Source organism: Anarhichas minor, unplaced genomic scaffold, assembly GCF_050575085.1.
Source record: "Anarhichas minor isolate MPS153535 unplaced genomic scaffold, ASM5057508v1 ptg000062l, whole genome shotgun sequence".
Taxonomy (NCBI): domain Eukaryota; kingdom Metazoa; phylum Chordata; class Actinopteri; order Perciformes; family Anarhichadidae; genus Anarhichas; species Anarhichas minor.
The window spans coordinates 9,294,718-9,311,773 of NW_027466508.1; the positions used below are offsets into that span (position 1 = coordinate 9,294,718).

At 41.7% G+C, this 17,056-nt stretch overlaps 1 protein-coding gene across 3 annotated transcripts in view; it reads left to right on the top strand.

Annotated features, from left to right (window-relative positions):
* gpc5a (glypican 5a) overlaps nt 1-17,056 on the top strand; it is a 107,503-nt gene that overhangs the window by 1,530 nt on the left and 88,917 nt on the right. For all 3 annotated transcript variants that reach the window (XM_076078084.1, XM_076078085.1, XM_076078086.1), the window contains exon 2: nt 1,963-2,124. In XM_076078084.1, coding sequence (XP_075934199.1) covers nt 1,963-2,124 — 162 coding nt within the window. The remainder of the gene's footprint in view (nt 1-1,962; nt 2,125-17,056) is intronic.

The window sequence follows — 17,056 nt, forward strand, 5'->3', positions numbered from 1 at the left end:
TGCCTCCTAAAACCTCTAACTAACCCTTATAATGCCATCGCCGCTCCTGCCCCATACAGAAGAAGCACGTGTGGGACTAAATCTCTGTGCTGTTTCTCAACTGAAAAGTTCTTTCTCTGAGAGGAATTGTGGGTGCCTCCTGTAGTAGCGACGATAAGCTCCTGATTCAGTAGCTACTAACCCCGTAAAAACACATGCTACTGTTTATAGCTGCACCTTCACTGACCTCTCTGGCAACCTCACGCACATCCTCCAAGTCTAAACGCATCTAGACATTGGGAGGATGTTAATCGTTTCCTTGATGGATTCAGATTAAATACTGCAGATACTGTAATGGGAGATAGCGGGAGGTAGGGTCAATCCTAGAGATTTTTTTAAGAAGGTATCTATAATTGAGCCGTGGGCTTGTGAAAAATAACCTCCAGATATTCCAGGAATCTGAGGTAGATCGGTTTGCCAATAAGAAGAGCCAAACAGCCTTCAGCTTAGGTCAGAACACAGCGAGTCAGAAGTCTATCACCGCAGCAAACAAAACCTGCTCTTTGTGGAAATAGTTCTGAGAGCATTTAGGTGAGGAAAAAAAAAAAGCAAGACCTGGGGCTCTTTCAAGTTGTCTTATCTGGGAGAGTTTAAATTCCTCCACGTGTGCCATCGCCTGCACTGCTCCCTCCTCACTCTTCCTTGAACCTCGCAGGGGAGTTGATAGCGTCTCTGGCAACAAGCTCTGCACACTCTGCCTAGGCATGTCAGAGGGGCTTTTGCAGGAGCTTTTGGGTCTCTTTTGAGATGTTTTGATTTTGTGTGCAGATTGCTTACATTTGTTCCTAGTGGAAAACCTCAGATGTCACTTAGCGCTTACGTGACTGAGATCTCCTCACCGGGTCTACGTGTTGTGGTTGCTCAACTGAAGCGTATTTTAACTTGTTGGAAATGTGCCCTTGCTTTTTGTGTAAGGCATGTGTGCTACAGTGATGGTTTTAAAATGTTTTATTTGAACAGAATCAACTGCTGATGACACGCTCAATTTGTTGATCACCAGTATTTAAGTTTAATTAAGGCCTGTTGTTCATTCGGATTTTCCCATCATGTGCTTTTTATGCACCTTGTTCTTCGTTTATGTGTCTCTAAGATGATGATGATCCCCTTTCCTCTTGCACCACAGGTTGGCTTCTGTAGTTTTGATTGAAATCTCTCCATTGGCTGGATTGCATGACTTTAAACTCCTAGTGTTGTTCTCTTGCGGATGAATGCTGCTAAAGGAAGCTGCTTGTCACTTTGAATAATTTCCCGTTCGTCATACAGATAATACAGAAGACAGTTAGACACACTCACTTATTCAGGCACGCCTTCGGGCAGTTCAAGGTGTCAAATCCACCTGACTTGCATGTCTGTGGAATGTGTAAAGGAAGGAAAGTGGAGCCCCTTAAAGAGAGCATGCAAATCCCCCTGCTCAGTTTATGCCTCTCACGCATTTCATTCAAGTCACAGAGGTAAGCATTATTTTCTCTGACAAATAAATACCCAGCGATGTTCGAAAAAAACCCTCAGACGGTCTATTAACACCATGTACCTGTTCTGAAAAATCCCAATGATAAAACGTTATCTTGTTACAAAATATTCAGTTTGCTGCACAATAATAAGATTCGATCCTATTTTCCAAGTTTCTGTTTCCTATTGTAAAGAAAAAGATGGTAGCTATGTTGCATATCTTTGCAAACAAGTTGAATCAAACATTTATTGTCAGTTCTATTTGACCATATTAAGGTTAGTTTACATTATTTAGTATTTTCTAACAATAACATTCGTCAATATTTCTCCTGTGGAACAAAAAGAGCAAAGACGCATGTCATTTTCGGCTATGTGGATTAGGAAATACTGTCGCACCTTTAGGAACAGTTTCGATCCTAACCCACTTGTCTCTAATGAGTTAAGATCATAACATTCGATCTCAATGGCCCTCAGGTTCAGACCTTCAGGTGTGCATGTCCAAGAACCTGACCTGCTGCACCAAAAAGATGGAGGAGAAGTACCAGGTGGCGGCCCGCAGGGACATCCAGAACCTCCTCCAGACGTCCAGCTCCGGCCTCAAGTTCCTCATCTCGCGCAATGTGGCTGCTTTCCACGGTAATGTGTGTGTGTGTGTGTGTGTGTGTGTGTGTGTGTGTGTGTGTGTGTGTGTGTGTGTGTGTGTGTGTGTGTGTGTGTGTGTGTGTGTGTGTGTGTGTGTGTGTGTGTGTGTGTGTGTGTGTGTGTGTGTGTGTGTGTGTGTGTGTGGTCATCACTGTTAAACTTCATAAACGTGTGCTGAGATGAGAGCGCAAATGTTTACGTGGATAATTGTATGCGTGTAGATGTTTGTGTGTCTCTTCGAGTTGGAGTACACATTTAGGAGTTCGGGTTTGTGTGGGTGTTGTAAAAACACTGGATGAGTCAGTGAGTGAGTGAGTGAGTGTGTGTGTGTGTGTGCGCAGTGAGGCTCCACTTCAGCTCAAACAGAGGAGGGTCTGTCCTCCTTCCAGATCTACCGCTACACTGTGATCCTGAGATTAGATAGGTTAGCTGTTCCTGTAGGAGACTCAGGAGGCCGTCTGTGAGGGGTGAATGTCTGTCAGGGATATGTACTGTTTTTTTTTTTTACAAATAGCTTCTCTTCCCGTGCGTCCTGCTCTTCTGTGTCCTGATAAGAAAAAGTCAAATCCTCATATTTAGAGTGCTGGGACGCAGTCGTCATCGACGCGTCCTAAGCAGGCTGCCATCCATCCCCGCATTTGTTTTCAACCTCTGACTCTTATTGTTTTCCATTCCTCTCCGTCTTTTCATTCAGCAGCAGCTGACAGTTAACGTACAGGCAACAGCTTGCCTCTGTCTGTGTGCTCTCCCTGCCCAGCATGGGATGTCCCCCCCCCCCCCCCCCCCACACTTCTAGCCGATGGCTGTCATGTGACGGCTGAAACGAGTGGGCAACAAATACAGAGCTTATGACTTGAATGTACAGTCTCAGTCAGACATATCATTAAGCCAATTCACTTTAACGATGTGTCTCAGTATAAAGGCGGGCTGTTATCCTACTCCTAAAATCAAATGATTTATAGGAGGGCCTCCGCATGATCACAGTGTTTTAGCCGAGGTTTACAGGGGCAATGCCCTGTTTGTGTCCTCTGATGTTTGATGTGTCTACTCAGGCTCAGAAGGTGAACTAAAATACTCAACATTTATGATGTCGTTCATGAAGCATGCCACCTACTCTTAACTTAAAACATAGTTGCAGACAGCTTTATGTCGGAAGGCAGGGTTATCCATCCATCCATCCATTCATCCTTCTACCAGGCTGGGTCATGAGGAACAGCAGGCATGGGATGGTATTCCTGACGTCGATTTTGCAGCTCTTCCTGAGAAACCCCGGGCCAGAAGAGATATATAACCCCTCCAGCGTGTTCTGGATCTATACCTCGGGGCCTCTTACTCGATGGATGTGCCCAACTGGTAGCAGGCTGGCATTATTTTATATATTTAATATTGTCAAATCCCATGAAAAGAACAAAACCAAATGTTAGTTCATCTCTCAATATGTTTTGACTTCTCTACCCTTTCTGGGGCTCTCAGCCCCAACTGAAGATGTAAACCTTTAAAAAATGGCTCACAAATATAGAGTTTCTTGAATTAAATTTCCCAAAACATGAAGTTTTTAGCAAATTTTCCTTTAAACAGGGATATATTTCCAGCAGCAGATTAATACACATTTAGTGCTCTAGTGAGCTGAATCAGGCTTTGGCTGCCCGGACAATACTTGTTACTAGGATGAGTTCATTGTTGGTTTTGGACTTTTCATTTCAAGTGATAAAAAGCTGCAGGGGCTGGTAGCCGTCTCAAAATACTCCCAAAATGAACAGCACTCACATGGTTTCATCTGTGGAATGGCAGCCAGTGTGCTCTCCTGCCAAACCAAACAGAGTTTCTTGTCAACATCGGCTCTCATCAGTCAACAAACACTGGCGGCTGCTGCCAACATCCAGGCTGCGTAATACAAGTGGCAACAGACGCTCAGCCATTTGAGTCTCATATCGGAGTCACGGCAGCAGCGTACTCTGAGTCTTACATTTCGTGGCTTGTACGAGGGATTTAGGAGAACGTGCCGCATTCACAAATCTTCTCGTATTTTGAATTTCTTCAGTCCAAGCGCAATTTACGAGTGGTCCAGACCTGTCGTGTGCAATTAACCTGCTGTTGTCAAAGCCCAAGTTTTTCACTAATGGATTTCATTACTTTGACTTTGAAGCCATTTGAAAACCTAATATAAATTATCCTTCGTAATTATGTTGACATTATCCTGTTTGAATTATAGACTAATACAATCCTAGATTTATTCTCACAGACAAACGATATCATTAATTTAAATTGGCAGTTGTATCACACTGCAATATCAATATCTCAAACGGCAAAACAATTGAAATGATTTGACGCCCCTCCCGCTGCAGTGATCAATCACCCTGCTGTGGTGAGATGTTTTTCACGTGGAGCCATTTCTTCTTAATTTCAGTGACAGTACGACCCTCAGGTGACACTGCATGAACAGCACTCGTTATTTATCCCCATTTCTTGGACTTTTAGCAGGTCCCTTAATTTTGCCGTTGACGTTGCAAAAAATATTTTTTCTTGATGGATCTCTGGAAGCAGGACTTCAAATTAGGACATATGGGGCAGTACGTGTAGCCTTATATGGTATAACTGGGGTGTTGATTATGCTAATTTATAATTATCATGAATGCACGCTCATTTACGCACAGGTGCAATCCTCATGTTGATGCTGTTATCTGAAGAGTTTGCTGAATCTGACGTGGGTCACTCGTACGAAACTGCCGTATGTAAGAGAAAGTTAAGTGTATACATGAGGTCTAATCAACATGTTGAGTGTTTACCCCATTAAACATTTGCGAAACTGTTTGTTAATATTTCAAATCTTGCGTAGTTTACACCCGTGTTTGCTTTCTAGAAGTCTTCTTCTTTGAGTTTGTTGACGCATTACTTAGTTTGCTGGCACGTTACCACCAGCAACTGTTAATCAGGGGAATAGTGTATCCAAACATAACTTCCCGTGCAAGTTATTGGTTAGATCACACATATAGTTAATCATAACATGGCTGGTAAAATGTGGTTTTTATTGATCATAACTTCAATCAAATAACGCATACAAATATGTACCTCAAACCTAACTATTCTTCTCTGCCTGTTCCATATTGTTTGTCCGGTTATTGAAGTAAATCTGTGCTGAAAGCTGATGCTTGTTCAAATGTTGATGCAGACTTTTTGTCTCATAGTCTTATCTGTTTACACACACACACACACACACACACACACACACACACACACACACACACACACAAAGCCAGAGAGAGCGAGAGAGCCACCCACGTGGCATTGTTCTATTTGGCCGTAGAGGTTTTAAGAGCCTTTGTCACATGGAGAAAACTCACTGTGGCACCATATGTATGGGAAGCACGGAGGGACAGAAATGTCTGGCAGGTTCCTAGATCTTAACAGAGTGGTGAAAAAAGAGCTGTTCTTCTGTTCATGTGCAGACATAAAAGAAACACAAGTCAAGCATTTAATCCGTCTTTCCTGACCAGGGAGTGTTCACTGATGCTGAATTAATATGAGTGAATTGTTTGTTATTCATCTTGTGTGAATGTGAGTTTTGTTTTGGGTGTTTTCAGATTGTAATTGAAGTGGAAATGGGCCAACAACTTTACGGATCATTTTAAAATTGAAAATATATTTGGGTGTTGACTGGCTGCCCTCAGCATCAGGATGACTGTTCTGCTTTATCATAAACAGAACGGGAAGAAATATTTCCCTCTTAGGAGGTGGGTGGGTTAGGGCTCTGAAGAAAAAGTCCCTTGGTTTTAGTCTCTGAAATGATTGGCAGCCTGCGCTGTAATTTGAGAAACAACAGAGAACAAGCAGAGTGTATACTGCATTACAACCACAGACAGGAAGATGGACGAGTTGAAAAGGGTGAGGCTAATGTGGTCATTTGTTTTGTGCAAGGCCTTCAATTAGGCATCTTTATATGATGCAGCTGAAGGGAGAGGAGGGAGGAAGAAATTAGAGGAATGTAGACGGATAACAGTCTGAAACACTCGGGAGACATGGAGAAATAACACAAACCAATAAAATGCTATTTAAAATGTTTTTTTCCTGCAGGGACTTGATGTTTTTTGCTTGTAATGGGCCACGGTTCTAACAAAAAAAAAAAAGAAATCAAGGGCACATGTAGAAAAAGTGCCCAATACTTTAACATAATGAGTAATAAAGCAAAAACAAGTGCTTGAGATGTTAATTATGAGTAGAGCTTCAAAGCACAGCTCATCCCACAGTAATAGTCTCATTACATTTTTCTCTTTTCTTCAGAGGAATGCGCCTCAACATTTTAATATCTGGTCCTTAAATGAACCGGACCGCTGCCTTTTCATCATTTCACAACCAAAAGATAGCTGAATAACTGGGGTAAAAAGTAAAAAAGAAAAAAGTAGAAAGAATGAAGACGAAGTTGATGGCATACAGACGGCCTTGGGGCTTTCCAGCACATCACTTTCTTTCTCCCGTCTTGCTCCTGGTCTGTCAATAAGCCTCTCAGGGCTGCATGTTTTCATTCACCGGTTGTGAGGTTCCTGCGTCGTCCACACAATGCACAAATATGCAGCCTGCTGAGCAGGGCTTCAGGGGAGATCTCTTTTTTTTCTCGCCCTGTGCAGGTTTGTGTTACATCCATGGCAACCAACCTGTGCAATCCCAGTGCCCCGTGGGGCAGGAGTCAATAAAACTCAGAAACAGAGCCCACTATGAATCAGCTGTTGAGATGCCCGAGAGACTGTCTGAGGAGGGGCGCTCGAAGCATAGCAAAATGGTCTGAGATCACCAGATCAAAGGAGTGCCGTCCTTCGGGACAAGCTTTGATTTGAGAAACTATTAAAGAAGTGTATTGCCTTGTGCTGACTGCACAACTGAAGGACATAAATAATAAAATTAGTGTCCTTTCTTATGTGACGTAAGAAGGGATGCATTTTGTTATTACCTGGTCCCTTCTGGTGTGACTGTCAGTCATCATGGTCCAACTGAACCTGAATTCACTAACAACTTACATGAATAATTTCACATTTGCAATTGCATCACATATAAGTGTTACCTTAAGAAGGACAATCATGAAAATGTTACGCCAGTTAGCTTAGCATAAGAGGCACCAAAGGGGACTTTATCTAGCTAGCAGTACCTCAAATGAAGAAGCACCAAAATGATGAACTAAATAATGCTTTATAATAATAGTTTGATATGTGGGGAAATGAGACGATGGGAAGATCAATATCGCACTCCTATCTGTTTAAATACTGAGTTTAAGTCCTCCGATTGAGACATCAAATGCACACTAATTAACAGCTCTATCTTGCTCATGTAATCCATACAGAAATGATAAAGGTGACAGTTTTTACGTGGGGTTAAGTGCTTTAAATGTTTCTCTGGATTAAACACACAACTAGACACAATGGGTCAATCAGTGAGATGTAGAGGTGTTGGTAGACATGTTTTGGACAGAGCCAGGCTAGCTGTATCCCCCTGCTGCCAGTCTTTATGCTAAGCTAAGCTAACCATCTCCTGGCTCTTGCTCCGTGCATGCACAGACATTAGAGTGTGTTAGATCTTTTCTTCCAACCCTTGAAGAATGCACTTGTGCTGTATGTGCAAACACACTTTGTGCAAACCTAAAGGCTGTAAGTTGATCAGTATTTCTTAAGAACAAAGGCAAACATTTGGAAAATATAAAAAAATAGACTGGAGATAGTTGTCCAAAATGTGATTTTAATGTCCCATAATTCATCTTAAAGACTCACCCAGTGTTACATGACCACTTGATGAGACTGGCTGTTATCAATTTAATGCTGCTGTTACTTTACTGTGTGTGGCATGAAGCTGTTGTGACCATTAATACTCTGTGGCTTGTGGTCTTCTTTCCAGTCAATGTTTCATTTTGGTTTCTAGCCTGGGAAAATACAAATGTTCCTGTCAACATGAGAGACAGGAATACAGCAGACACAGTTGGCCAAACCTTTGCTTTTCTATTTGCTCTGCTTCTAATTGTGAGCTGCTGTTTTGTCAGGAGCACAAGGGGTGCCGATGAATGTAAGATCAAACAGTCTGGCCTGAGTGCTGGTTTCGTTGAAGTGGAAAACTAACCTGTTGTGCCGGGACTTGGTATTTGCACTCATAAATGCTGTTTACCAGCCTTTTTAAAGGATCCACTGCTCATCTTTAACTCTTTCAATTGAAGGAGGAACATATTTGAATGGCAGTGGCCCCACAGCTTGACCGAGAGGAGACCACAATCAGCCGTCAAATTACAGCAGCACAGTCTGTGCCAAACAAGGAGGTCTCAGTGGGGGGGGGGGGGGGGGGGGGGGTAAAGTTGTTTTGATTGCTGCTGATTAGACAGATGATGTTTTAGAGTTTTTTTTTTTTTTGTTGAAGAGTTTCTATTTTAGTGTAGACATTCTGGTTAGTTTATGTCAGTGTGCACTCAGTTGGCTAAAACCACAACCACAACATTCAGAGTTTGAATTCTATAAAAGAACATTTTTTTATTTTATTGAAAAGAAAAATCATGCAACAGACAGTCAGCAAGTTAAAACAGGCTTCAATTTTGACCTCATTGTGTTTTGAAATGGGTTTAGCTTGAGAAGTAGGATGATTTAATCAACCCACATATGAACTCTTAATCCTCCCATTTTTACTTAAAACTTAAAAATTACCAAATTTGGAGATTTGATGCCTGAATGAGATTAGACAGCTCAGGGGAGGTCTGGCACCGTGTGGTTCCTCTTTTAGCATTCTTCATGTGTGATAGAGATAAAGCAACGTTGGTTCAGGATACAACTAAATGTTAAAGCTGTTTTGTTTCTTTTTAAGAATTGAAAGGGTGAATCTATTTCGACGTGCTTTGGCCCCGGGTCCTTTGGAGGCTCCCAAAGGCAAGGCCCTATATTCATTATTTGCAAATTAGCTAGAGCCTAGTGAACGTCCTGCATTATTACCTGTCTGGTAGAGAGGCCTGTGTCCAAATTTACATGGCGTAATTTTACATCGACAAAACACTAAAAACACAACTTATAATTGTTATTAAGAGCCAGTTAAAGCTGAAATCATCAAAGTTTTTGGTAAAATATCCTTTTTTAGCAATCTATTTTGTCGATTAAGTGAAATTAGTGGGTACGACTTTGAAATTAGCGCAGTTATTGCTGCTGGAGTTACTGTCCGTACTCTGTTATTGAGAAGTTAAGCTCAAGTTTGTCAGGTGGGACTTTTCTGGTTTACAATGGCCGTATCTTCTAACTGCATCACTGAAGTAAATTAAATCTTTTTATCCATTTTCAATGTCTAACACATAAAGTGTTCTTTTTAATTACATGGTGCTTTGTGTAATGTGAGTAGTGTGAACTCTGGCCTACTAACTAATGACATCATTTGGATTGTCTCATTTGACGAATTTCCACTGTTGACTAGTTGCTTCAGAAGTCTGAATTTTGGATAAGCACACTTCTTCTGTGTTAACTTTTAAATTCCAGTGAGATGGCCGCTCTTCAGTGGATATCCCGAAAAACCTTGTTCTAAAAGCAGAGCCACCACACTTTCCTAACTGCTCCTTTACAATCCACATTTCTCCAAGAGTTTCAAGTTCACAAACAGTAATTTCTTACCAAGGACAGATATTGTGCTGTGACCAGCCCTGAGTAGCCCTGCATCACTGGCTACAGTAACATAGTGTTCCCTTCCAGTAAAGTTTCTATGTTGGTCACAAATTGGCAGCTCGCCTCAGTCAGGGAAAATATGCTGCTTTTTATAGGACTCTGCATTTTAGGATCTTTTGTCTTGAAAATGAACATTCCTTGTGTTACAGTCCCCTCTAGAAACACCAGACTGCCTCACATAGAAGTTGTTTTTGGTCCTGCACTTTGTTCCAGAATGAAATATCTCATCAATTAGTGAATGGACCATCATGCACATTAGTATAGAGGCCTACAGACGTTCATGGTCCCCAGAGAATGAATCCTGTTGGCTTTTATGTTCCCCTTACACCAACAGGTCAACATTTTTACTTATCCTGTGAGATATCTCAACATCACTTGGATACACAAAATGTGTGCAGACATTTATGTCCCCTGGATCATGAATGACTCTGTTGACCCCCCTGACTTTTCCTCCTTCCATTTGTGGTTTTAAGGGAAATTGCTCTGCAGTGTTTTGAGTGAATTTGTCCAATACTTTTTTGTTTATGACCAAATATCTGCAAAATGAATGACATTCCCATCAGTCTCAAGTGTACTTTATGTTTAGTGCTAATTAGCAGATGTTAGCATGCTAACATGCTAAGTTAAGGTGACCGTGGTTACCTGCTAGACATCAGTATGTTCAGCGCATTTTCCCCCCGATAAGTCAAATGGTATGTTAGCTTTTTTATAGGGAGCATGATGTTAGCATTTACCTCAAAGCACAACTGTGCCGCTAACACGGCTGTAGACTATTTTATCTTGTTAAGCAAACCATTACAAAGAACGCTCTTAGTGCTTTCTGTCAAGTATAAAAAAATATATATAACACTGAGTCCAATAGTAACCAAACATGCAGACCTTCTGAGATGAATACATGCATAAACTGAATATGTAGTGGTGGTTGGATTTATTTGAAGATTTCATATGTTGATTCTCATAGCTGGTCTTGAAATCCTTTCTAACCTGCTCCCTGCTCTTTTTGTGTTGGACCTTTAGGAGACTCTTTGTCCACTGGGTCCACGGCTGGGCCTTCTTTGTTGTCACTCGTACAAGAGGAGTGTGTGTTGGTGTGTGTTGGTGTGGGTGTGTATTCCAGCCAACGCAGGGGCCTCTCCTCCAGATTTCCACAGAATTTGGGCTTGGCTTTGTGATTCAAGGCTGGACAGTTGATCCAGGGGAGGACAGAGAAGTGAAAAAGAATGCGAAGGAGAAGAAGAATGAGCGAATGACGGAGAGAAACTTGGGAGGATGCCAGATTCTATTGAAAGTCTTTGCATGGTGTTTGAAGTCAGAGGATGAGGATTTAGAGGGAAGCAGGATTATTCAGAGTCAATACCCTTCACAATCCAAGCGTTTGGACTGCTGCGAAGAAACAACGTGGTCGGACAAACCACGGCTGCTCTTCCCTCCATCTCCTTTCGCAGCCTCTATGTCAGACATGCTGGTTAGCGTAGCACCTTTCTAATCTTGTTTCTAATCAGTTTATGCACCACTCTCTTATAGGTGATAGTTTAACATTTTGGCAATATGCTTATTTGTTTTCCGGCAGAGAGTTATATGAGAAGATTAATACAACTCTGTTATCATGGATATATCAAGAGGACTGGATACAGCTATGGAGGCGGGCACCGTTCATTCCTAAGAGAGTTTATGTAACGTTTGTCTTTCCCAGACCTTCTGCCGATCTTCTGAGATTTTCTGGTTGGTCTTGGGCTCGCTTACATGAACGGGAGTTCATTATAACTCTGGATTCATCTATCAGTAAATTTGACAACTTTTAGGACCTAAGGATTTAAATAAGGGCTATTTAAGTGTTGGTACTAGGAGGTTGAAATACTGCAACAAAGAAAGGAAAAAACTAAATCTGCTGATGTACATATGTGAATGAAGATCTATGGGAAAAAGTATTTTTGGGCCCAATGGCATCATGAGACTGACCCGGAAGTTGTAATAATAAGGTTTGGTCACCATGTGAAATTCACTTCAAAGCCTGGAGCTGGCAGCTTGTCTGTTATATACGAAGCTACCACCATTTGGCTTAGCTGAGCACACATACAGGAAACGGGGAAACAGCTAGTCTGGCTCTGTCAAGACTAACAACGTCTGCTTACACCTCTAAAGCTCACTAATCAACATGTTGCATCTCGTTTATTTAATCCAAACAAAAACTGAACCGTTAAACGCGACAATTTGATGTTTTTCAAAGGGGTTATGTACCACACAGTTTCTTTTCCTGAAGTCTCTGCTGGTTGCCTATTGCAACTGTTCCGGGCCCAGAAATAGTCCGGCACATAACCTCCCATGCTGTTCTCTTCATTGTCTTTTGTACAGATTAAACAATCGAGGAATAACGTGTTAATTAATGAGCTTTAGAGGACCAAGTGCTGTTAAGTGGATATTTGCTGCCATACTCCTACCCGTTTCCCCCGTCTTTATGCTAAGCTAAGCTAACCTAGCTTCAAAACAAACATAAGATCAATCTTCTCCTTCAGCTCTCAAACCATAAAGCAAAACTGGCTAACTATGTGTCATTAATCAACATGTTTTACTTTACAAATGTTAAAGCATATCTCTCTCATCCTTCTCTTTCAGATTGTTCTTTCAGTTTGCGTCTTTTAAACCACAGAAGGCAGTTTTATATTGTCTTTTTCTATAAATAACGTTTTAATACCCAGTATCCTCATCTGACATTCCAAGAGAAACCCTTGAGTGCTTTTATAGTGTCGGACCTAAAGCTAATTGCTGACTCCATCATCTTGCGAGACTGTGTGTGCGGTTGTATTTTCAGTCTGCTGCTGCTCAAGAGATCCAGTTCAGTTGACACACTTCTTCAAATCCAGCTGTGTCCCAGAGGTGGACATCAGCAGTCACACACACACTTGCTAACATGAATACGCACACTGACTTCCTCTGTCTTACATTTTGGTCCCGTCTCTTTCAAACACACACTCACTGCACTGTAGCCACTCACTGCATAGAGATGAGCCCTAAAAATACACACACCAGTCAGCACTTTACATTGTTTGTCTCCTGTGTGCCCGTTTGAAATGGAGATTTATGGCTGCTGGCTGTTGTCTTAAGGCCATTTTCTAGATTAGATGATACAGCGCGCTGCTAAACAGGAACTGTATCTGTATGACAGATTTACACCGTTTTTTTATCTCTTTTTTAGAGACTTACAAAGTGTTGAGCTGTGTGAAGACCAGCGGAGTCATATACCGGTGTGATGTTTGTGCAGGAGAGCTGACAGTGCAGCTAAGAAAATGTACAACTGTTAGCAGTGTACCGCAGAGACTGAGCTGACACTCACAGCTTTCCACACAAACCATGTCACTTTGATTTGGTGGTATGTTCAGTGAATGGTTCAGGCCATAATGGGCTCTTTTTCTGGAAGTAGCCCTCAAGTTAAACCAAAATTCTCTAAATAATTTAGATGCTCAACTCAAGCCAGACACAAATTCGGGCTGTACTCTGGTACCTCAGAACATTTGACTGTGAAAAAGGACTTTCCATAACTGATACTAAGAGGAAACTGCTAAGGTTTTACCACAAACGCTGCAGTTTCTATGAAAACATCAGTGTCATGTTTTTCTCTCAGACTCTTGGCTTGTTCCTTAGGATTGTGCTTCTCTGTTTGAGTGTAGTTGGAGAGGAGAAATCACCTTTTCTGCCAGCCTGACGGAAGGAAGTATTTCCTAAGTAAGGAAGGAGCCCCCAGGGATTAGTCTGTAGTCGTCTGGGCGATGAAATCCTAAACACAGCAACACACCAAGCCTACTGTCTGCTCCCACTCTCCCCTCTTCTTCTCTTCCTCCTCATCCTGTCCTTCTCCCCCACATAGCAGATATAATGGCCATAATGGTCCTTCTTATCACTAGTATCCTGGCATGAGTGACAAATGAATGTTGTTTTTACTGCTGGGAGTCCAGTGTCTGATGGCCTGTTCTCTACAGCGGATGAGACAGTTTGATAAACCTAGAAGTATCTGTTTTCTCTACTTAATTCAGACTAAACATGACACATTTTACATTTTGACATGCGTGTGCCACAATTAAAGATACTTTTACATAAGCTTTGCCACTTCCCTGTGGGTTGTTGACACAATCTAATCAAAACTGCATACAAGCTCCAGAAACTGCAGTTTATTTAGTTTTATTCATTCGTAAAACATTACATATTCAATATTTTCAAGTATACACAGTGTTTTACAAAATATGCCCATTTGAAGGCGTCACTTTTGCCTTTTGTGAAATTGCAATACACATTTTCTTTCAAAAAACATAGTACAATGGTGAAGCACCTTTAGCTCCTTTTGGTGTTTGATGGTGTTATCTAAAAGTTACTTTTATCCTCAAGGCAACAGATAGATGAAAGAAAGATGTCTCTACCTGCAGTTAAAAAATTCAAGTTTACATGATTGGAGCTTGAAATCTGCAACCTCATCTGAACCAAACTGTAAAACCTCATAATATATTGTTAAAACCTACGAAAGCAGCGCAGGTATCTAATAGCTGATCATTTGTCAATATTAAATCCCAGATGTTAAAGAACAATACGCTTTAATGGATGTCTGATGTTGAAATTGCTCTTTGACTTCATTGTCTGACACATCTCCTAACTTTTCAACAAGTTAGCTTTGCAGGAACGGAAGCACGTCAGTATGCTTTTGTTCAAGTCATACGCTTATTTAAGTGCTATTATAATCAAAAGTCCTCTTTTGTAGGCCAATCAACAAGGTGAAATAACACAGCGTACCAATTTCAGATCCTTGAACCCAATGTTCCATATTGTCTTTTTATGAATCTAATGTAATTATCCAGTTCAATAGAGTAATCAGCAGTGTGCTGTGCGCATTAGGCCCTCTATGCAGGCTTATGACAGCCGTGTTGGCTCCTTCGCTGGCATCTAAGAGCTCCCAACGGTCAGCCACGGGAAATCCTCCACACAGCCTCACACAGAGCCAACATTGAAAACTAATGAAAGCTTTATTATAGTATTATGATTTTCACTCCGGCTCTTAAAACTGTGGCAGCTCGCCCTCTGTCTGTCTGGGTTTCTATGTGTGTGAGAGTGTTTTCTCTTTACAAGTGAGCTAAACCTGACCAGTGTTTTTACATGTGCAGCATGTGTGAAAGGGTTTTTGACCTACACATGTGACACACACACACACACACACATGTGCACACTCACACACTTCCCTACAATAAGTACTTGTGCCCCACTTTATTGACCCTCTCTGCTTCTTTTCCTGAACGGCATATTAAAGGCCATGTTCACAGCGGAGCTCTTTGAAGTGCTCAAGAGCTGCAACAGATCCTCAAATATTGACTTTAAAGCCTTCTGGAGGAGAGAGAGAGAGAGAGAGAGAGAGAGAGAGAGAGAGAGAGAGAGAGAGAGAGAGAGAGAGAGAGAGAGAGAGAGAGAGAGAGAGAGAGAGAGAGAGAGAGAGAGAGAGAGAGAGAGAGAGAGAGAGAGAGAGAGAGAGAGAGAGAGAGAGAGAGAGAGAGAGAGAGAGAGAGAGAGAGAGAGAGAGAGAGAGAGAGAGAGAGAGAGAGAGAGAGAGAACATGCATAGACAGATGGAGGGAAGTGTTTTTTTTTCAGTTCAGGTGGGTGTTGTCAGATTTATTACAGGATGACTGAATTTGCTTTGGCTAAATATGTGTTTGTCAGCTGTTAATGTAGGGAGGAGCGTGTTTATTGATGCGGAGGAGGAAGTACACAGAGATAAGGGCTGATGGTAAGTTGAGCCGGCCTCCAGGCAGGATAGATTAAAATGGCTAACAGTCTTAATGTGCCTCTCATCTCCTCTCTTCTCATTTTCTTTATTTCCCCCCTTCCTTATCTATCATTCCTTCTTCCATTTTCCTTCCTCTCAAGTCCTCTCCTTGTTTCCTCCCCTCCTTCCCTTCACTCCTCCTTTCATTTTTCTCCTTTCCTACTTTTGCCTCCTTTCCTCCCCTTCTTCCCTTCCCTTCATCCCTTCTTATCTTTCTTTCCTCTCCGTAGTTTAAATGAAATTAATCATATTTCACCCCCCCCCTCCGTCCTTTTTTGAGAAACCCAGAGCCAAGGCACACTTCTGTAACACCTCTGAGCAGGCGACTGTTTTCAGTTTTAAAACAATGCCCCCTTTATTGGATCCGAGGACGGAAGGAAAAAGAAAACATCTCGGGGCTTTTAAACTTTTCTCAGGAACCCTTTTCTCTGCCATTTGCAGGTCAGAGTGGTCAGAGAGTCTGTTGGTGTTTGCTGTGCTGCTGCCCAGTCGAAAAGGAGGCAGAGGGTCGAAACTTAGAGAAACAGTTTGAGATTGGACACTTTGATGCAGACTTTCCCTCTTTATGTATTTCTCCCCTTCCCCCTGAGAACGTGCTAGCACATGTACCAACACACACAAACACAAACGTGAATAAAAGGCCCAGTTTTACCTTGTGGTTTGTTTGTAGATCCGAGCAGGCAGGTACACTGAGCTCAGTCACGCACACTGAATAACGCTTTGTGCTTTACCTCCATCTGCTGTTGAATCGGGACAGTCCTTGTTTGTTTGTGTGTACGATGATGCAAAGTCTGATTCATTTAATCTCATCTTGTGTCATTTCATCATGAATAATTAGACTTCTGAGCAGCTAGATGCAGCCAGGTGGAGTTTTCAGACTCTTCCTCAGCCCAAAAAAACTCTGTGTTGTGTTGTGTGGTAACGGCGCTGCTTCCTCTTCATCACAAACTAACACGCTTACTTGTGTGAACATTTGTCATGCCAGAAAAGCAAAACCTGGACAGTGCAGCATTCAGTGGATACAGAGATTTACAGGCTGGTTTATTTTTACATTCTATATTTAGCAGCTTAACAGTCCGTTAGTTTGTTAAAATAACTCGGACCAGACCAGCTTCCAGTTTACAGCTTGAGAGGACGGCATGTCATGTATTAAAATAGACCTAATGTATTACCAGGTGAATCTAAAGCAACTTTGCACACATTTTTGGAATTGATGATTTACGTAAAGGGGAAATTAAAATATTCTTTGATCTTAGGCCAGATAAAATGAGAGCCTGATGGACATAATCAGGTGGTAACACTTTATTTTACGTGTCAGTCATTTCTGATTTACTTCCTAATAATTTCGAAGAAGTTTCCTAGAAACTAGAAATATGTAGTTTGGTACAAATCTTTAGGGTAAATAGTGTTCAATTTGTACACTTGTAATCAGTGCACAGCAGCTCTGCTGAACATGTGAAAAT